General features: G+C 52.3%; 2 protein-coding genes across 2 annotated transcripts in view; one reads left to right on the plus strand and one right to left on the minus strand.

Moving 5' to 3' along the window:
- LOC306918251 (amine sulfotransferase-like) overlaps window positions 1-4,988 on the plus strand; it is a 19,515-nt gene extending 14,527 nt beyond the window's left edge. The window contains exon 6 of the mRNA XM_079531123.1: window positions 4,741-4,988. Within this exon, the coding sequence (XP_079387249.1) occupies window positions 4,741-4,862 (122 nt within the window). The 3' untranslated portion in view covers window positions 4,863-4,988. The remainder of the gene's footprint in view (window positions 1-4,740) is intronic.
- A 2,608-nt stretch (window positions 4,989-7,596) lies between these two features.
- Window positions 7,597-18,710, minus strand: part of LOC306918260 (coiled-coil domain-containing protein 40-like) — a gene marked incomplete at both ends in the record, with an annotated part of 28,393 nt that continues 17,279 nt past the window's right edge. Inside the window, 4 exons of the mRNA XM_079531133.1 lie at window positions 7,597-7,869; window positions 11,892-12,050; window positions 13,943-14,299; window positions 18,408-18,528. Of these exons, the coding sequence (XP_079387259.1) occupies window positions 7,597-7,869; window positions 11,892-12,050; window positions 13,943-14,299; window positions 18,408-18,528 (910 nt within the window). The remainder of the gene's footprint in view (window positions 7,870-11,891; window positions 12,051-13,942; window positions 14,300-18,407; window positions 18,529-18,710) is intronic.

An 18,710-nucleotide genomic window follows, 5' to 3' on the forward strand; every position in this document is an offset into this window, starting at 1 on the left:
AGGTACCCTCACATGTTCTCCCCCCGTGTCCCCTAGGGTAGGTACCCTCACATGTTCTCCCCGTGTCCCCTAGGGTAGGTACCCTCACATGTTCTCCCCGTGTCCCCTAGGGTAGGTACCCTCACATGTTCTCCCCGTGTCCCCCTAGGGTAGGTACCCTCACATGTTCTCCCCGTGTCCCCTAGGGTAGGTACCCTCACATGTTCTCCCCGTGTCCCCTAGGGTAGGTACCCTCACATGTTCTCCCTGTGTCCCCTAGGGTAGGTACCCTCACATGTTCTCCCCGTGTCCCCTAGGGTAGGTACCCTCACATGTTCTCCCCGTGTCCCCGTGTCCCCTAGGGTAGGTACCCTCACATGTTCTCCCTGTGTCCCCTAGGGTAGGTACCCTCACATGTTCTCCCCGTGTCCTCTAGGGTAGGTACCCTCACATGTTCTCCCCGTGTCCCCTAGGGTAGGTATCCTCACATGTTCTCCCCGTGTCCCCTAGGGTAGGTACCCTCACATGTTCTCCCCGTGTCCCCTAGGGTAGGTACCCTCACATGTTCTCCCTGTGTCCCCTAGGGTAGGTACCCTCACATGTTCTCCCCGTGTCCTCTAGGGTAGGTACCCTCACATGTTCTCCCCGTGTCCCCTAGGGTAGGTATCCTCACATGTTCTCCCCGTGTCCCCTAGGGTAGGTACCCTCACATGTTCTCCCCGTGTCCCCTAGGGTAGGTACCCTCACATGTTCTCCCCGTGTCCCCTAGGGTAGGTACCCGCACATGTTCTCCCCGTGTCCCCTAGGGTAGGTACCCTCACATGTTCTCCCCGTGTCCCCTAGGGTAGGTACCCTCACATGTTCTCCCCGTGTCCCCTAGGGTAGGTACCCTCACATGTTCTCCCCGTGTCCCCTAGGGTAGGTACCCTCACATGTTCTCCCCGTGTCCCCTAGGGTAGGTACCCTCACATGTTCTCCCCGTGTCCCCTAGGGTAGGTACCCTCACATGTTCTCCCCGTGTCCCCTAGGGTAGGTAGCCTCACATGTTCTCCCTGTGTCCCCTAGGGTAGGTACCATCACATGTTCTCCCCATGTCCCCTATAGGGTAGGTACCCTCACATGTTCTCCCCGTGTCTCCTAGGGTAGGTACCCTCACATGTTCTCCCAGTGTCCCCTAGGGTAGGTATCCTCACATGTTCTCCCCGTGTCCCCTAGGGTAGGTACCCTCACATGTTCTCCCCGTGTCCCCTAGGGTAGGTACCCTCACATGTTCTCCCTGTGTCCCCTAGGGTAGGTACCCTCACATGTTCTCCCCGTGTCCTCTAGGGTAGGTACCCTCACATGTTCTCCCCGTGTCCCCTAGGGTAGGTATCCTCACATGTTCTCCCCGTGTCCCCTAGGGTAGGTACCCTCACATGTTCTCCCCGTGTCCCCTAGGGTAGGTACCCTCACATGTTCTCCCTGTGTCCCCTAGGGTAGGTACCCTCACATGTTCTCCCCGTGTCCTCTAGGGTAGGTACCCTCACATGTTCTCCCCGTGTCCCCTAGGGTAGGTATCCTCACATGTTCTCCCCGTGTCCCCTAGGGTAGGTACCCTCACATGTTCTCCCCGTGTCCCCTAGGGTAGGTACCCTCACATGTTCTCCCCGTGTCCCCTAGGGTAGGTACCCGCACATGTTCTCCCCGTGTCCCCTAGGGTAGGTACCCTCACATGTTCTCCCCGTGTCCCCTAGGGTAGGTACCCTCACATGTTCTCCCCGTGTCCCCTAGGGTAGGTACCCTCACATGTTCTCCCCGTGTCCCCTAGGGTAGGTACCCTCACATGTTCTCCCCGTGTCCCCTAGGGTAGGTACCCTCACATGTTCTCCCCGTGTCCCCTAGGGTAGGTACCCTCACATGTTCTCCCCGTGTCCCCTAGGGTAGGTAGCCTCACATGTTCTCCCTGTGTCCCCTAGGGTAGGTACCATCACATGTTCTCCCCATGTCCCCTATAGGGTAGGTACCCTCACATGTTCTCCCCGTGTCTCCTAGGGTAGGTACCCTCACATGTTCTCCCCGTGTCCCCTAGGGTAGGTACCCTCACATGTTCTCCCCGTGTCCCCTAGGGTAGGTAGCCTCACATGTTCTCCCCGTGTCCCCTAGGGTAGGTAGCCTCACATGTTCTCCCCATGTCCCCTAGGGTAGGTACCCTCACATGTTCTCCCCCGTGTCCCCTAGGGTAGGTACCCTCACATGTTCTCCCCGTGTCCCCTAGGGCAGGTACCCTCACATGTTCTCCCCGTGTCCCCTAGGGTAGGTACCCTCACATGTTCTCCCCGTGTCCCCTAGGGTAGGTACCCTCACATGTTCTCCCCGTGTCCCCTAGGGTAGGTACCCTCACATGTTCTCCCCCCGTGTCCCCTAGGGTAGGTACCCTCACATGTTCTCCCCGTGTCCCCTAGGGTAGGTACCTTCACATGTTCTCCCCGTGTCCCCTAGGGTAGGTAGCCTCACATGTTCTCCCCGTGTCCCCTAGGGTAGGTACCCTCACATGTTCTCCCCGTGTCCCCTAGGGTAGGAACCCTCACATGTTCTCCCCCCGTGTCCCCTAGGGTAGGTACCCTCACATGTTCTCCCCGTGTCCCCTAGGGTAGGTACCCTCACATGTTCTCCCCGTGTCCCCTAGGGTAGGTACCCTCACATGTTCTCCCCGTGTCCCCTAGGGTAGGTACCCTCACATGTTCTCCCCGTGTCCCCTAGGGTAGGTAGCCTCACATGTTCTCCCCGTGTCCCCTAGGGTAGGTACCCTCACATGTTCTCCCCGTGTCCCCTAGGGTAGGTACCCTCACATGTTCTCCCCGTGTCCCCTAGGGTAGGTACCCTCACATGTTCTCCCCGTGTCCCCTAGGGTAGGTAGCCTCACATGTTCTCCCCGTGTCCCCTAGGGTAGGTACCCTCACATGTTCTCCCCGTGTCCCCTAGGGTAGGTACCCTCACATGTTCTCCCCCCGTGTCCCCTAGGGTAGGTACCCTCACATGTTCTCCCCGTGTCCCCTAGGGTAGGTACCCGCACATGTTCTCCCCGTGTCCCCTAGGGTAGGTACCCTCACATGTTCTCCCCGTGTCCCCTAGGGTAGGTACCCTCACATGTTCTCCCCGTGTCCCCTAGGGTAGGTACCCTCACATGTTCTCCCCGTGTCCCCTAGGGTAGGTAGCCTCACATGTTCTCCCCGTGTCCCCTAGGGTAGGTACCCTCACATGTTCTCCCCGTGTCCCCTAGGGTAGGTACCCTCACATGTTCTCCCCGTGTCCCCTAGGGTAGGTACCCTCACATGTTCTCCCCGTGTCCCCTAGGGTAGGTAGCCTCACATGTTCTCCCCGTGTCCCCTAGGGTAGGTACCCTCACATGTTCTCCCCGTGTCCCCTAGGGTAGGTACCCTCACATGTTCTCCCCCCGTGTCCCCTAGGGTAGGTACCCTCACATGTTCTCCCCGTGTCCCCTAGGGTAGGTACCCTCACATGTTCTCCCCATGTCCCCTAGGGTAGGTACCCTCACATGTTCTCCCCGTGTCCCCTAGGGTAGGTACCCTCACATGTTCTCCCCGTGTCCCCTAGGGTAGGTACCCTCACATGTTCTCCCCGTGTCCCCTAGGGTAGGTACCCTCACATGTTCTCCCCGTGTCCCCTAGGGTAGGTACCCTCACATGTTCTCCCCCCGTGTCCCCTAGGGTAGGTACCCTCACATGTTCTCCCCGTGTCCCCTAGGGTAGGTACCCTCACATGTTCTCCCCATGTCCCCTAGGGTAGGTACCCTCACATGTTCTCCCCGTGTCCCCTAGGGTAGGTACCCTCACATGTTCTCCCCATGTCCCCTATAGGGTAGGTACCCTCACATGTTCTCCCTGTGTCCCCTAGGGTAGGTACCCTCACATGTTTTCCCCGTGTCCCCTAGGGTTTGTACCCTCACATGTTCTCCCCGTGCCCCCTAGGGTAGGTACCCCTCACATGTTCTGCCCGTGTCCCCTAGGGTAGGTACCCTCACATGTTCTCCCCGTGTCCCCTAGGGCAGGTACCCTCACATGTTCTCCCCGTGTCCCCTAGGGAAGGTACCCTCACATGTTCTCCCCATGTCCCCTATAGGGTAGGTACCCTCACATGTTCTCCCCGTGTCTCCTAGGGTAGGTAGCCTCACAAAAAACATGCAGTAATCCTGGTCTCTAAACTGCCTCCCCCTGGCCATCCGGGGCGCCTGATGGAGGGGAAAGGAACTGGTTGGAATAACGTGTTCCTTCCACGCGCTACGTCCAACCAGGGAAACTCCCCCCTGTCAGGTGAAAAGGAGCAACTTGGACTCCTCATGCATAGAAGGAAGCATGCGTTCAAGTCTGTTGCTCTCCCCAGGTTGGCGGAGGGTGTGTAGAGCCCAGGATCACATTAGATAATTGACACAGGGGTGAAAAATGGGTTACAAAATCGTGGGATAAAAATTATAACGAGAGAACGACTGACACAGAAACATGGGGTTTTTGAGAAAAGGATTTAGAAGATTTGTAGAATCGTCCTCAGGTTTAAATGGGTACTTAAAACCCCTCCGTGTGTGTGTGTGTGTGTGTGTGTGTGTGTGCGTGCGTGCGTGCGTGCGTGCGTGCGTGCGTGCGTGCGTGCGTGCGTGCGTGCGTGCGTGCGTGCGTGCGTGCGTGCGTGCGTGCGTGCGTGCGTGCGTGCGTGCGTGCGTGCGTGCGTGCGTGCGTGCGTGCGTGCGTGCGTGCGTGCTCGCTCTAGGGACCGTGGGAGACTGGAAGAACCACCTCACCGTGGCTCAGAGCGAACGCTTCGACCGCGTCTACGAGGAGAAGATGAAAGGCTTCCCCGTCAAGTTCGCCTGGGACATGTCTGACCTTTGACATGGCTGACCTTTGACTCATCCCTGCTATAAGGACTCCTTTAACGTCTTTTTAATTAATCGGTAGCATAATCGGAATCGTCCATATCGGCCATAAAAATGTCATATCGGTCTCAAAAAATTTCACCAGCAAAAACATTTAATAAAATCTGCATTTAATGTGTGTACTCGTCTCGTTCGGTTGTGAAAACAGACACTTGGAAAAGAGTATATATTTATTGATTGATTGAATACTTTATTAACAGGCTTTAGGGCCTCTAGGCTTGTTTCCATTGTGGTCCTCTGTATAATATCAGAATCGGTCATAATCGGCAGATATGACCCTGTGAATAATCGGAGATTGGATATCGGTCATAGTTTCATAATCGTGCATCCCTAGTTTTTTGTGTCCTATAATAAACATCATTAAAATAAGATATGTGGCCCATTATCTAATAAGATATGTGGCCCGTTATCTATTAAAATAAGATATGTGGCCCATTATCTAATAAGAGATGTGGCCCATTATCTAATAAGAGATGTGGCCCATTATCTAATAAGAGATGTGGCCCATTATCTAATAAGATATGTGGCCCATTATCTAATAAGATATGTGGCCCATTATCTAATAAGATATGTGGCCCATTATCTAATAAGATATGTGGCCCATTATCTAATAAGATATGTGGCCCATTATCTAATAAGATATGTGGCCCATTATCTAATAAGATATGTGGCCCATTATCTAATAAGAGATGTGGCCCATTATCTAATAAGAGATGTGGCCCATTATCTAATAAGAGATGTGGCCCATTATCTAATAAGAGATGTGGCCCATTATCTAATAAGATATTAAAATATAGCAGATCTACAAGCTCATAGCGCGCCACTCGGCTTGTAGCTTGTAGGGAACCGTGTCAGTATCCTGGTGTTGGGGGGAACAGTGTCAGTATCCTGGGGTCGGGGGGAACAGTGTCAGTATCCTGGTGTCGGGGGGAACAGTGTCAGTATCCTGGTGTCGGGGGGAACAGTGTCAGTATCATGGTGTCGGGGGGAACTGTCAGTATCATGGTGTTGGGGGAACAGTGTCAGTATTCTGGTGTTAGGGGGAACAGTGTCAGTATCCTGGTATTGGGGGAAACAGTGTTAGTATCATGGTGTTGGGGGGAACAGTGCCAGTATCCTGGTGTTGGGGGAAACAGTGTCAGTATCCTGGTGTTGGGGGAACAGTGTCCGTATCCTGGTGTCGGGGGGGAACAGTGTCAGTATCATGGTGTTGGGGGGAAGTGTCAGTATCCTGGTGTTGGGGGGGGGGGGGGGGGGACAGTGTCAGTATCCTGGTGTTGGGGGGAACAGTGTCAGTATCCTGGTGTTAGGGGGAACAGTGTCCGTATCCTGGTGCTGGGAGGACTAAGCCAAATTCCAATACCCAAAATCTCGGCCACTCGCTCACTCCCACTCGATCACTCAGGGTCATTCCAGCTTGACCCGGAAATGGTTAACGTTCCGATTGTTAAAGTGCTCCATCGAGGAGGAGAGTGGAGTCGAGTGGAGGAGCCGAGTGGGCTCTCCGAGACCGCATAGAGCGAGTGTACATCAGGTGCAGGCTCGGTGGGGTATGTTGTCTCCTCGCTGCGGATTTCCGCATCACGTGTACATGTTTCTTTCCTTCTCCAGTGACATAAGTCCGCCTCCTCCACATGTGGCACAGAAAACACTGCTTGAAACCCGATACTATGCACCCCCCATCCACTAGCTGCCGGCCGCTGCGGCTGATGAGACGCTGTCGCTGACCCAACACACAAATGCACGCACACACGCACACACATTAAACTAAAAAGCTTTGCTGTTTGTTGAAGAGACACATTTTCGCTGAATTAATAGAGCTTCAGAATGATACAGTAGCCTATAGCCTATGTGAAAGTGAAAGGACCACAACAAGCCACTGGCTTTATTGCGTTGTGTGAAGCATAATAAAAGTAGGCTATATTGTGCGCACCTCAAAAGCTATAGTTAATTTCTCTCTGTGCATGCCTGAATGCACAGACTGCTATGAATGACGGTGACAAATATGTATTTATTTATATGTGGACTGAACTGAATATGTAAGTCAGAGAGACTACCTATAATTCCTGTTATAGTGTCCGTTATTTGCAAAGACCGTCGGAGGAGGGACTGTCCGTGGAGGGGGGTTATTTATACGAGCAAAAAGGAACGCGGGCTGCGGGCAGGTCAGGAATTCCCTTCACATTCACAATCATATAATATAAAAGTGTGCGCATCCTGGCGCTTATTCACTATTTCAGGAATAAATAGCCTTGTTGCACATGTTACCAATACATACACAGTGACATTGGCCTCGGTTACATGCACAAAAATGAATTGTCTATTCTGTAGAGTAGACTGTACGGCTCTGGGTTCAGAGTTCCAGTGATCCAGCTGTGTGACACTGTATTGTTCCACCACTTTTGCCTTGGCTATGTAAACGTATGTTTTCCCATGCCAATAAAGCCCTTTGAATTGAATTGAATTGATTCACGTCATAAGTGATCGCAGAATGTGCCGTCGCTTTGAAATGACAGCGGAGTACATTCCGATTCTAGAGGCAAATCCACTCCACCACTCTGTCCTCGCATCGAATCCTCTCCTCCTCCACTCCTCCTCGCTGGGGGCGGAGCCCAGGAGCGAGTGGAGGACGCGAGGGGAGTGAGCGAGTGTGAAAGTTGCGGTATTGGAATTTGGCTCTAGTGTCAGGGTCAGTTTCCTGGTGCTGGGGGGAACAGTGTCAGGGTCAGCCTACGCAGAGTTTCCTGGTGCTGGGGGGACTGCTCACACACGCGGTGAACGATGGTCCTCACGGCCTGGACTCTGTGAGTCTGCTGCTCCAACTGCTGCTCCAATAGGGAGGCGGGGGAGGGGCCAGGGAGCAGGGGGGTGGAGCCGGAGGAGGTCAGGGAGGTGTAGCGTCCCTCAACGGCTTTCTGGAGGTGTTTAGCACGAGTCTGGAGAGACAGCAGACTGAGGAAGTCCTGCAGAGAAACAAACAATGTGAGGTCACCATTAGTCATTATTCATTACATAATGTGAGGTCACCATTAGTCATTATTCATTACATAATGTGATGTCACCATTAGTCATTATTCATTACATAATGTGAGGTCACCATTAGTCATTATTCATTACATAATGTGATGTCACCATTAGTCATTCATTACATAATGTGATGTCACCATTAGTCATTCATTACATAATGTGATGTCACCATTAGTCATTATTCATTACATAATGTGATGTCACCATTAGTCATTATTCATTACATAATGTGATGTCACCATTAGTCATTCATTACATAATGTGATGTCACCATTAGTCATTATTCATTACATAATGTGATGTCACCATTAGTCATTATTCATTACATAATGTGATGTCACCATTAGTCATTATTCATTACATAATGTGAGGTCACCATTAGTCATTATTCATTACATAATGTGATGTCACCATTAGTCCAGTCTGCCTAAAGCCAGTCTGAGTCTGAGTGTGGGAGCGGGTGGAGTCTGAGTGTGGGAGGGGGTGGAGTCTGAGTGTTGGAGGGGGTGGAGTCTGAGTGTGGGAGGGGGTGGAGTCTGAGTCTGAGAGGGGGTGGAGTCTGAGTGTGGGAGGGGGTGGAGTCTGAGTGTGGGAGGGGGTGGAGTCTGAGTGGGAGGGGTGGAGTCTGAGTCTGAGTGTTGGAGGGGGTGGAGTCTGAGTGTGGGAGGGGGTGGAGTCTGAGTGTGGGAAGGGGTGGAGTCTGAGTGTGGGAGGGGGTGGAGTCTGAGTGTTGGAGGGGGTGGAGTCTGAGTGTGGGAGGGGGTGGAGTCTGAGTGTTGGAGGGGGTGGAGTCTGAGTGTGGGAGGGGGTGGAGTCTGAGTGTGGGAGGGGGTGGAGTCTGAGTGTGGGAGGGGGTGGAGTCTGAGTGTGGGAGGGGGTGGAGTCTGAGTCTGAGTGTTGGAGGGGGTGGAGTCTGAGTGTGGGAGGGGGTGGAGTCTGAGTGTGGGAGGGGGTGGAGTCTGAGTGTGGGAGGGGGTGGAGTAGGAGTCTGAGTGTTGGAGGGGGTGGAGTCTGAGTGTGGGAGGGGGTGGAGTCTGAGTCTGAGTGTTGGAGGGGGTGGGGTCTGAGTGGGAGGGGGTGGAGTCTGAGTCTGAGTGTTGGAGGGGGTGGAGTCTGAGTGTGGGAGGGGGTGGAGTCTGAGTGTGGGAGGGGTGGAGTCTGAGTCTGAGTGTTGGAGGGGGTGGAGTGTGGGAGGGGGTGGAGTCTGAGTCTGAGAGGGGGTGGAGTCTGAGTGTGGGAGGGGGTGGAGTCTGAGTGTGGGAGGGGGTGGAGTCTGAGGGTGGGAGGGGTGGAGTCTGAGTCTGAGTGTTGGAGGGGGTGGAGTCTGAGTCTGAGTGTTGGAGGGGGTGGAGTCTGAGTGTGGGAGGGGGTGGAGTCTGAGTGTTGGAGGGGGTGGAGTCTGAGTGTGGGAGGGGTTGGAGTCTGAGTCTGAGTGTTGGAGGGGGTGGAGTCTGAGTGTGGGAGGGGGTGGAGTCTGAGTGTTGGAGGGGGTGGAGTCTGAGTTTGGGAGGGGTGGAGTCTGAGTGTGGGAGGGGGTGGAGTTTGAGTCTGAGTGTTGGAGGGGGTGGAGTGTGGGAGGGGGTGGAGTCTGAGTCTGAGAGGGGGTGGAGTCTGAGTGTGGGAGGGGGTGGTGTCTGAGTGTGGGAGGGGGTGGAGTCTGAGTGTGGGAGGGGGTGGAGTCTGAGTCTGAGTGTTGAAGGGGGTGGAGTCTGAGTGTGGGAGGGGGTGGAGTCTGAGTGTGGGAGGGGGTGGAGTCTGAGTGTGGGAGGGGGTGGAGTCTGAGTCTGAGTGTGGGAGGGGCTGGAGTCTGAGTGTGGGAGGGGGTGGAGTCTGAGTTTGGGAGGGGGTGGAGTCTGAGTGTGGGAGGGGTTGGAGTCTGAGTCTGAGTGTTGGAGGGGGTGGAGTCTGAGTGTTGGAGGGGGTGGAGTCTGAGTTTGGGAGGGGTGGAGTCTGAGTGTGGGAGGGGGTGGGGTCTGAGTGGGAGGGGGTGGAGTCTGAGTCTGAGTGTTGGAGGGGGTGGAGTCTGAGTGTGGGAGGGGGTGGAGTCTGAGTGTGGGAGGGGTGTAGTCTGAGTCTGAGTGTTGGAGGGGGTGGAGTGTGGGAGGGGGTGGAGTCTGAGTCTGAGAGGGGGTGGAGTCTGAGTGTGGGAGGGGGTGGAGTCTGAGTGTGGGAGGGGGTGGAGTCTGAGGGTGGGAGGGGTGGAGTCTGAGTCTGAGTGTTGGAGGGGGTGGAGTCTGAGTCTGAGTGTGGGAGGGGGTGGAGTCTGAGTGTGGGAGGGGGTGGAGTCTGAGTGTGGGAGGGGTTGGAGTCTGAGTCTGAGTGTTGGAGGGGGTGGAGTCTGAGTGTGGGAGGGGGTGGAGTCTGAGTGTTGGAGGGGGTGGAGTCTGAGTGTGGGAGGGGGTGGAGTCTGAGTGTTGGAGGGGGTGGAGTCTGAGTTTGGGAGGGGTGGAGTCTGAGTGTGGGAGGGGGTGGAGTCTGAGTGTTGGAGGGGGTGGAGTGTGGGAGGGGGTGGAGTCTGAGTCTGAGAGGGGGTGGAGTCTGAGTGTGGGAGGGGGTGGTGTCTGAGTGTGGGAGGGGGTGGAGTCTGAGTGTGGGAGGGGGTGGAGTCTGAGTCTGAGTGTTGGAGGGGGTGGAGTCTGAGTGTGGGAGGGGGTGGAGTCTGAGTGTGGGAGGGGGTGGAGTCTGAGTGTGGGAGGGGGTGGAGTCTGAGTGTGGGAGGGGGTGGAGTCTGAGTCTGAGTGTGGGAGGGGCTGGAGTCTGAGTGTGGGAGGGGGTGGAGTCTGAGTTTGGGAGGGGGTGGAGTCTGAGTGTGGGAGGGGGTGGAGTCTGAGTGTGGGAGGGGGTGGAGTCTGAGTGTGGGAGGGGGTGGAGTCTGAGTCTGAGTGTGGGAGGGGGTGGAGTCTGAGTCTGAGTGTGGGAGGGGGTGGAGTCTGAGTCTGAGTGTGGGAGGGGGTGGAGTCTGAGTGTGGGAGGGGGTGGAGTCTGAGTGTGGGAGGGGGTGGAGTCTGAGTCTGAGTGTGGGAGGGGGTGGAGTCTGAGTGTGGGAGGGGGTGGAGTCTGAGTCTGAGTGTGGGAGGGGGTGGAGTCTGAGTCTGAGTGTGGGAGGGGGTGGAGTCTGAGTGTGGGAGGGGGTGGAGTCTGAGTGGGAGGGGGTGGAGTCTAAGTGTGGGAGGGGGTGGAGTCTGAGTGTGGGAGGGGGTGGAGTCTGAGTGTGGGAGGGGGTGGAGTCTGAGTGTGGGAGGGGGTGGAGTCTGAGTGTGGGAGGGGGTGGAGTCTGAGTGTGGGAGGGGGTGGAGTCTGAGTGTGAGTCTGAGTGTGGTGGGAGTGGTGAGAGTCATGCGAGTGTTAAAATATGGTTGAATATTAATCACGAAATGTGCCGCGCTACGAGCTTGTAGATCTGCTATTTCTGAAAAAGCGTGAAAATGTTGGAACAACGTATCTTCAGATGGGGGTCGGCGGCCAAATACAGATAATACTGGGGGTCCTTGATGTGAAAAAGGTTGAGAACCACTGACATAGAAACATAGTGTTAAAGGTTGAGAACCACTGACATAGAAACATAGTGTTAAAGGTTGAGAACCACTGACATAGAAACATAGTGTTAAAGGTTGAGAACCACTGACATAGAAACATAGTGTTAAAGGTTGAGAACCACTGACATAGAAACAGTGTTTAACCCTGTGAGAACCACTGACATAGAAACAGTGTTTAACCCTGTGAGAACCACTGACATAGAAAACTTTTTTCAGAAAACTGTCAGGATTTAGAAGACATTTGTAGAATCATCCTCAGGTTCTAAATGGGTTAAGGTTAATATATCTCATACAATTTTATGGTTCCAATTCTTATAGAGTGGACTCTGTGGGGGAGGGGTCTGTGGGGGAGGGGTTCTGTGGGGGAGGGGTCCCTTGGTCCGAAACCCAGTCAAATTAGACAGACAGACAGACAGACAGACCCTGTCTTTGGTTTCCTGGAGGTCGTGGAGGTCGGAGGTCAAAGTTCCGTAGTGTTCCTGTAGAGCGGCGATGTGGAGCCTCTGGTTCTGCAGACCCTCGCTCAGAGATGCCTTGCTCGAGAGCAGATCCCTGAGCTGCTGCTCACACTCTGTGACCTGCTGCAACACACACACGCACACGCACGCACGCCACACACACACACACACACACACACACACACACACACACACACACACGCACATGAACTTCCCATTGCAGTCAGAACTACAGACTCACTCCCAATCTAAACTATGGAATGAACTTCCCATTACAGTCAGAACTACAGACTCACTCCCAATCTAAACTATGGAATGAACTTCCCATTGCAGTCAGAACTACAGACTCACTCCCAATCTAAACTATGGAATGAACTTCCCATTACAGTCAGAACTACAGACTCACTCCCAATCTAAACTATGGAATGAACTTCCCATTACAGTCAGAACTACAGACTCACTCCCAATCTAAACTATGGAATGAACTTCCCATTACAGTCAGAACTACAGACTCACTCCCAATCTAAACTATGGAATGAACTTCCCATTACAGTCAGAACTACAGACTCACTCCCAATCTAAACTATGGAATGAACTTCCCATTACAGTCAGAACTACAGACTCACTCCCAATCTAAACTATGGAATGAACTTCCCATTGCAGTCAGAACTACAGACGCACTCCCAATCTAAACTATGGAATGAACTTCCCATTGCAGTCAGAACTACAGACTCACTCCCAATCTTCCACCGTAGTCTGAAAACCCACCTCTTCAGACTCCATCTTAGCAATCGCAGCACTTCCCCTAGCCTCGACAACCTTACAGGTGTGCAAAGGCTCAACTTATGTAACTTAGATGGCATTTTATGTAGACATAGCACTCTATAGTGTATACAGATAATTAAAAACTCAGGGGTAGATTGGCTGGATGGTAACCGCAAGGTTGCCAGTTTGAACCCTGTGGGCTCCCCCAGAGTTAGTGTCCTTGAGCAAGACTCTGAACCCCTAATTGCTCCTGATGTGCTGGTTGGTGCCTTGCATGGTTTCCGCCGTCATTGGTGCGTGAATGTGTGTGTGAATGGGTGAATGTAATGCACAATCTATGTAAAGGTGTGTGAATGTGTGTGTGAATGGGTGAATGTAATGCACAATCTATGTAAAGGTGTGTGAATGTGTGTGTGAATGGGTGAATGTAATGCACCATCTATGTAAAGGTGTGTGAATGTGTGTGGTTGTGTGTGTGTGTGTGTGTGTGTGTGTGTGTGTGTGTGTGTGTGTGTGTGTGTGTGAATGGGTGAATGTAATGTACAATCTATGTAAAGGTGTGTGAATGTGTGTGTTTGTGTGTGTGTGTGTGTGTGTGTGTGTGTGTGTGTGTGTGTGTGTGTGAATGGGTGAATGTAATGTACAATCTATGTAAAGGTGTGTGAATGTGTGTGTGTGTGTGTGTGTGTGTGTGTGTGTGTGTGTGTGTGTGTGTGTGAATGGGTGAATGTAATGCACAATCTATGTAAAGGTGTGTGTGTGTGTGTGTGAATGGGTGAATGTAATGCACAATCTATGTAAAGGTGTGTGTGTGTGTGTGAATGGGTGAATGTAATGCACAATCTATGTAAAGGTGTGTGTGTGTGTGTGTGTGTGTGTGTGTGTGTGTGTGTGTGTGTGTGTGTGTGTGTGTGTGTGTGTGTGTGAATGGGTGAATGTAATGCACAATCTATGTAAAGGTGTGTGTGTGTGTGTGTGTGTGTGTGTGTGTGTGTGTGTGTGTGTGTGTGAATGGGTGAATGTAATGCACAATCTATGTAAAGGTGTGTGAATGTGTGTGTGTGTGTGTGTGTGTGTGTGTGTGTGTGTGTGTGTGTGAATGGGTGAATGTAATGCACAATCTATGTAAAGGTGTGTGAATGTGTGTGTGTGTGTGTGTGTGTGTGTGTGTGTGTGAATGTGTGTGTGAATGGGTGAATGTAATCACATCTATGTAAAGCGCCTAAATGCACCATTTAACCATGCATTACCTTATGTGTGGCGTTCGTGTTGCGCTGCAGAGCCACGATGCTTCGGTTCAGCTCGCCGTGGGACGTTGTGTGGTCCAACGCGTGGCCCTGGGCCTCCCGGCGGGACGTTGTGTGGTCCAACGCGTGGCCCTGGGCCTCCCGGTGGGACGTTGTGTGGTCCAACGCGTGGCCCTGGGCCTCCCGGCGGGACGTTGTGTGGTCCAACGCGTGGCCCTGGGCCTCCCGGTGGGACGTTGTGTGGTCCAACGCGCGGCCCTGGGCCTCCCGGCGGACCACCATGGTGTCTCTCCGGGACACGCAGGCCTCGCTGTCTCTCATCAGCTGCTGCTGTCGCCTCGTTAGCTGGCTGTAATGAACCTGTGATGATGATAATGGTCTCGTTAGCTGACTGTAATGAACCTGTGGTGATGATAATGGTCTCGTTAGCTGGCTGTAATGAACCTGTGGTGATGATAATGGCCTCGTTAGCTGGCTGTAATGAACCTGTGATGATGATAATGGCCTCGTTAGCTGGCTGTAATGAACCTGTGGTGATGATAATGGTCTCGTTAGCTGGCTGTAATGAACCTGTGGTGATGATAATGGCCTCGTTAGCTGGCTGTAATGAACCTGTGGTGATGATAATGGCCTCGTTAGCTGGCTGTAATGAACCTGTGGTGATGATAATGGTCTCGTTAGCTGACTGTAATGAACCTGTGGTGATGATAATGGTCTCGTTAGCTGACTGTAATGAACCTGTGGTGATGATAATGGCCTCGTTAGCTGGCTGTAATGAACCTGTGGTGATGATAATGGCCTCGTTAGCTGACTGTAATTAACCTGTGGTGATGATAATGGTCTCGTTAGCTGACTGTAATTAACCTGTGGTGATGATAATGGTCTCGTTAGCTGACTGTAATGAACCTGTGGTGATGATAATGGCCTCGTTAGCTGACTGTAATGAACCTGTGGTGATGATAATGGCCTCGTTAGCTGACTGTAATGAACCTGTGGTGATGATAATGGCCTCGTTAGCTGACTGTAATGAACCTGTGATGATGATGATAATAACACCGAAGGTCACAGTTAACACTTTCACCTGCCAAAACGGAGGTCTCCGTCCTATCAAAATAGTTACTATGGGAGCTCTCCGTGGTTTTGACCAGATGGATATACTAAGCTCTTCCTTTCTGACTTCAACATATGCCTCTCGTTTAAAATATGAACGCGAGGGATTATCGCGCGACTTTATCGTAATCATAGCGAGGTAGGCAAGCAACATTATGCGTCCCGGTTTTTGTACGGAACGGAAGGGGGGAGGGGGGGGCTTTCAGAGTAAAAGCTGCCATATCTGCGCGGCACCCCGAGCTGCTATCCCGGCGCTGATTGTGTTAAATGACCATAACTTGCTCAATTTTCAACCGATTTTCAAACGGTTTGGTTTGTTATAAACGTCAGAGACGTCCGCATACTTATATGCTTTTATACGACGTTCATATAAAATAAATAAATTAAGCAGATAAGCGTCCTGAATCATAGCCACGTTGACAACGTTTGTAATAAACCAACCCGTTTGTAAATCCGTCAAGATTTGAGCGAGTTATGACTGTTTCTGTTTGAGCTGCCATTGAACATACTGTACTGTATCCCCGATGTAAGATGGCTGCCGGGTGAACGACGTCAGAAACTCCGCCTTGAGCCATCTAGTGTTTATATATATCTATGGGTCACCCCAGGTGAGAGAGCACGTGACATCACGTGACATCACGTGACATCATCAGGGATGGAGATATTGGACAGCAACTCTACAGATTCTGACCTCAAACCTCAAACCCTTAGATCTCCATATATGGAGCTGACCTGTTATGACGTTCCATATGTTGATACTTCACTCGTGGGGCGCAGCACACCAGATTTTCGAACGACAACGCACCGAGTGCACTGAAGGAAAAAAACGACAAGAGGGCACACCAGTGCGCTCGATGCGAACGCCCCAAACGCACCCAGCGGTTACTAGGGATGGAGCTCGTGATAGCGATCACCTTATGGATCAGGCTTATAGAAACGGGTTCTTATCGAGACCACTATCAAGCATTTTCTATTATTTTGTGGAAAGACAGGAGACAATAAATTCTGAACAGAACCAGTATATTTTACTAGAGCCTTTGCAACTACAGTACTTTTCTAACGAACGGAAGGCAATTGACCTTTTTACCAATACAATAATATAAAAGAAACTGTTAACTGGTGTGTGGTTATGTGTACATACAGTGACTTTAAAAGCATAATGTTGTTTACTCTGGCTGCGCTGCACTGGCTGACATGTTTGTGCCAGCGTGGGTGATTATTTATTTATTGATCGCCTCTTGTCTTGATTGTATGAACATGACGTCATGGGCCGCTATGCTCCATAACAGGCTTGATAAGCCCAAAGCATATTGATAACGGGTACTCAATAAGCCCAAAGCATATTGATAACAGGTACTCAATAAGCCCAAAGCATATTGATAACAGGTACTCAATAAGCCCAAAGCATATTGATAACAGGTACTCAATAAGCCCAAAGCATATTGATAACGGGTACTCAATAAGCCCAAAGCATATTGATAACAGGTACTCAATAAGCCCAAAGCATATTGATAACGGGTACTCAATAAGCCCAAAGCATATTGATAACGGGTACTCAATAAGCTTGTTATCTGATTTATCGGGTAGGCTAGTGTCCTAAACGCACCCAGCGGTTAGCGTTAGGCTAGTGTCCGTATACCTCCATGGGTAGGCTAGTGTCCTAAACGCACCCAGCGGTTAGCGGTTAGCGTTAGGCTAGTGTCCGTATACCTCCATGGGTAGGCTAGTGTCCTAAACGCACCCAGCGGTTAGCGGTTAGCGGTTAGCGTTAGGCTATTGTCCGTATACCTCCATGGGTAGGCTAGTGTCCTAAACGCACCCAGCGGTTAGCGGTTAGCGGTTAGCGGTTAGCGTTAGGCTAGTGTCCGTATACCTCCATGGGTAGGCTAGTGTCCTAAACGCACCCAGCGGTTAGCGGTTAGCGGTTAGCGTTAGGCTAGTGTCCGTATACCTCCATGGGTAGGCTAGTGTCCTAAACGCACCCAGCGGTTAGCGGTTAGCGTTAGGCTAGTGTCCGTATACCTCCATGGGTAGGCTAGTGTCCTAAACGCACCCAGCGGTTAGCGGTTAGCGGTTAGCGTTAGGCTAGTGTCCGTATACCTCCATGGGTAGGCTAGTGTCCTAAACGCACCCAGCGGTTAGCGGTTAGCGGTTAGCGTTAGGCTAGTGTCTGTATACCTCCATGGGTAGGCTAGTGTCCTAAACGCACCCAGCGGTTAGCGGTTAGCGGTTAGCGTTAGGCTATTGTCCGTATACCTCCATGGGTAGGCTAGTGTCCTAAACGCACCCAGCGGTTAGCGGTTAGCGGTTAGCGGTTAGCGGTTAGCGTTAGGCTAGTGTCCGTATACCTCCATGGGTAGGCTAGTGTCCTAAACGCACCCAGCGGTTAGCGGTTAGCGGTTAGCGTTAGGCTAGTGTCCGTATACCTCCATGGGTAGGCTAGTGTCCTAAACGCACCCAGCGGTTAGCGGTTAGCGGTTAGCGTTAGGCTAGTGTCCGTATACCTCCATGGGTAGGCTAGTGTCCTAAACGCACCCAGCGGTTAGCGGTTAGCGTTAGGCTAGTGTCCTAAACGCACCCAGCGGTTAGCGGTTAGCGGTTAGCGTTAGGCTAGTGTCCGTATACCTCCATGGGTAGGCTAGTGTCCTAAACGCACCCAGCGGTTAGCGGTTAGCGGTTAGCGTTAGGATAGTGTCCTAAACGCACCCAGCGGTTAGCGGTTAGCGGTTAGCGTTAGGCTAGTGTCCGTATACCTCCATGGGTAGGCTAGTGTCCTAAACGCACCCAGCGGTTAGCGGTTAGCGGTTAGCGTTAGGCTAGTGTCCTAAACGCACCCAGCGGTTAGCGGTTAGCGGTTAGCGTTAGGCTAGTGTCCTAAACGCACCCAGCGGTTAGCGTTAGGCTAGTGTCCGTATACCTCCATGGGTAGGCTAGTGTCCTAAACGCACCCAGCGGTTAGCGGTTAGCGGTTAGCGGTTAGCGGTTAGCGTTAGGCTAGTGTCCGTATACCTCCATGGGTAGGCTAGTGTCCTAAACGCACCCAGCGGTTAGCGGTTAGCGTTAGGCTAGTGTCCTAAACGCACCCAGCGGTTAGCGGTTAGCGGTTAGCGGTAGGCTAGTGTCCTAAACGCACCCAGTGGTTAGCGGTTAGCGGTTAGCGGTAGGCTAGTGTCCTAAACGCACCCAGCGGTTAGCGGTTAGCGGTTAGCGGTTAGCGGTAGGCTAGTGTCCTAAACGCACCCAGCGGTTAGCGGTTAGCGCTTAGCGGTTAGCGGTTAGCGTTAGGCTAGTGTCCTAAACGCACCCAGCGGTTAGCGGTTAGCGGTTAGCGGTTAGCGGTAGGCTAGTGTCCGTATACCTCCATGCGATGGATCTCAGCTTTCATCTGACGCAGCTCTTCTCGTCCAACGTCTGAATCTACGACCGCACGACTTTCCTTCGTAACCTGAACCTTCTTCTCCCACAGCATGATCTGATGTCTGCTCACGCACACGCACGCACACACGCACGCGCGTACACACACACACACACACACACACACACACACACACACACACTTTACAACTACAGTCACAATGGATGTATGCATTTATCATCTCTTTCTCCAGAGTGAGTGACTTACAATAGAGAGACAGTGTAATATAATAAAGTCTAATAATGA

The sequence above is a fragment of the Electrona antarctica genome, assembly GCF_951216825.1.
Source record: "Electrona antarctica genome assembly, contig: scaffold_72, whole genome shotgun sequence".
NCBI lineage: Eukaryota > Metazoa > Chordata > Actinopteri > Myctophiformes > Myctophidae > Electrona > Electrona antarctica.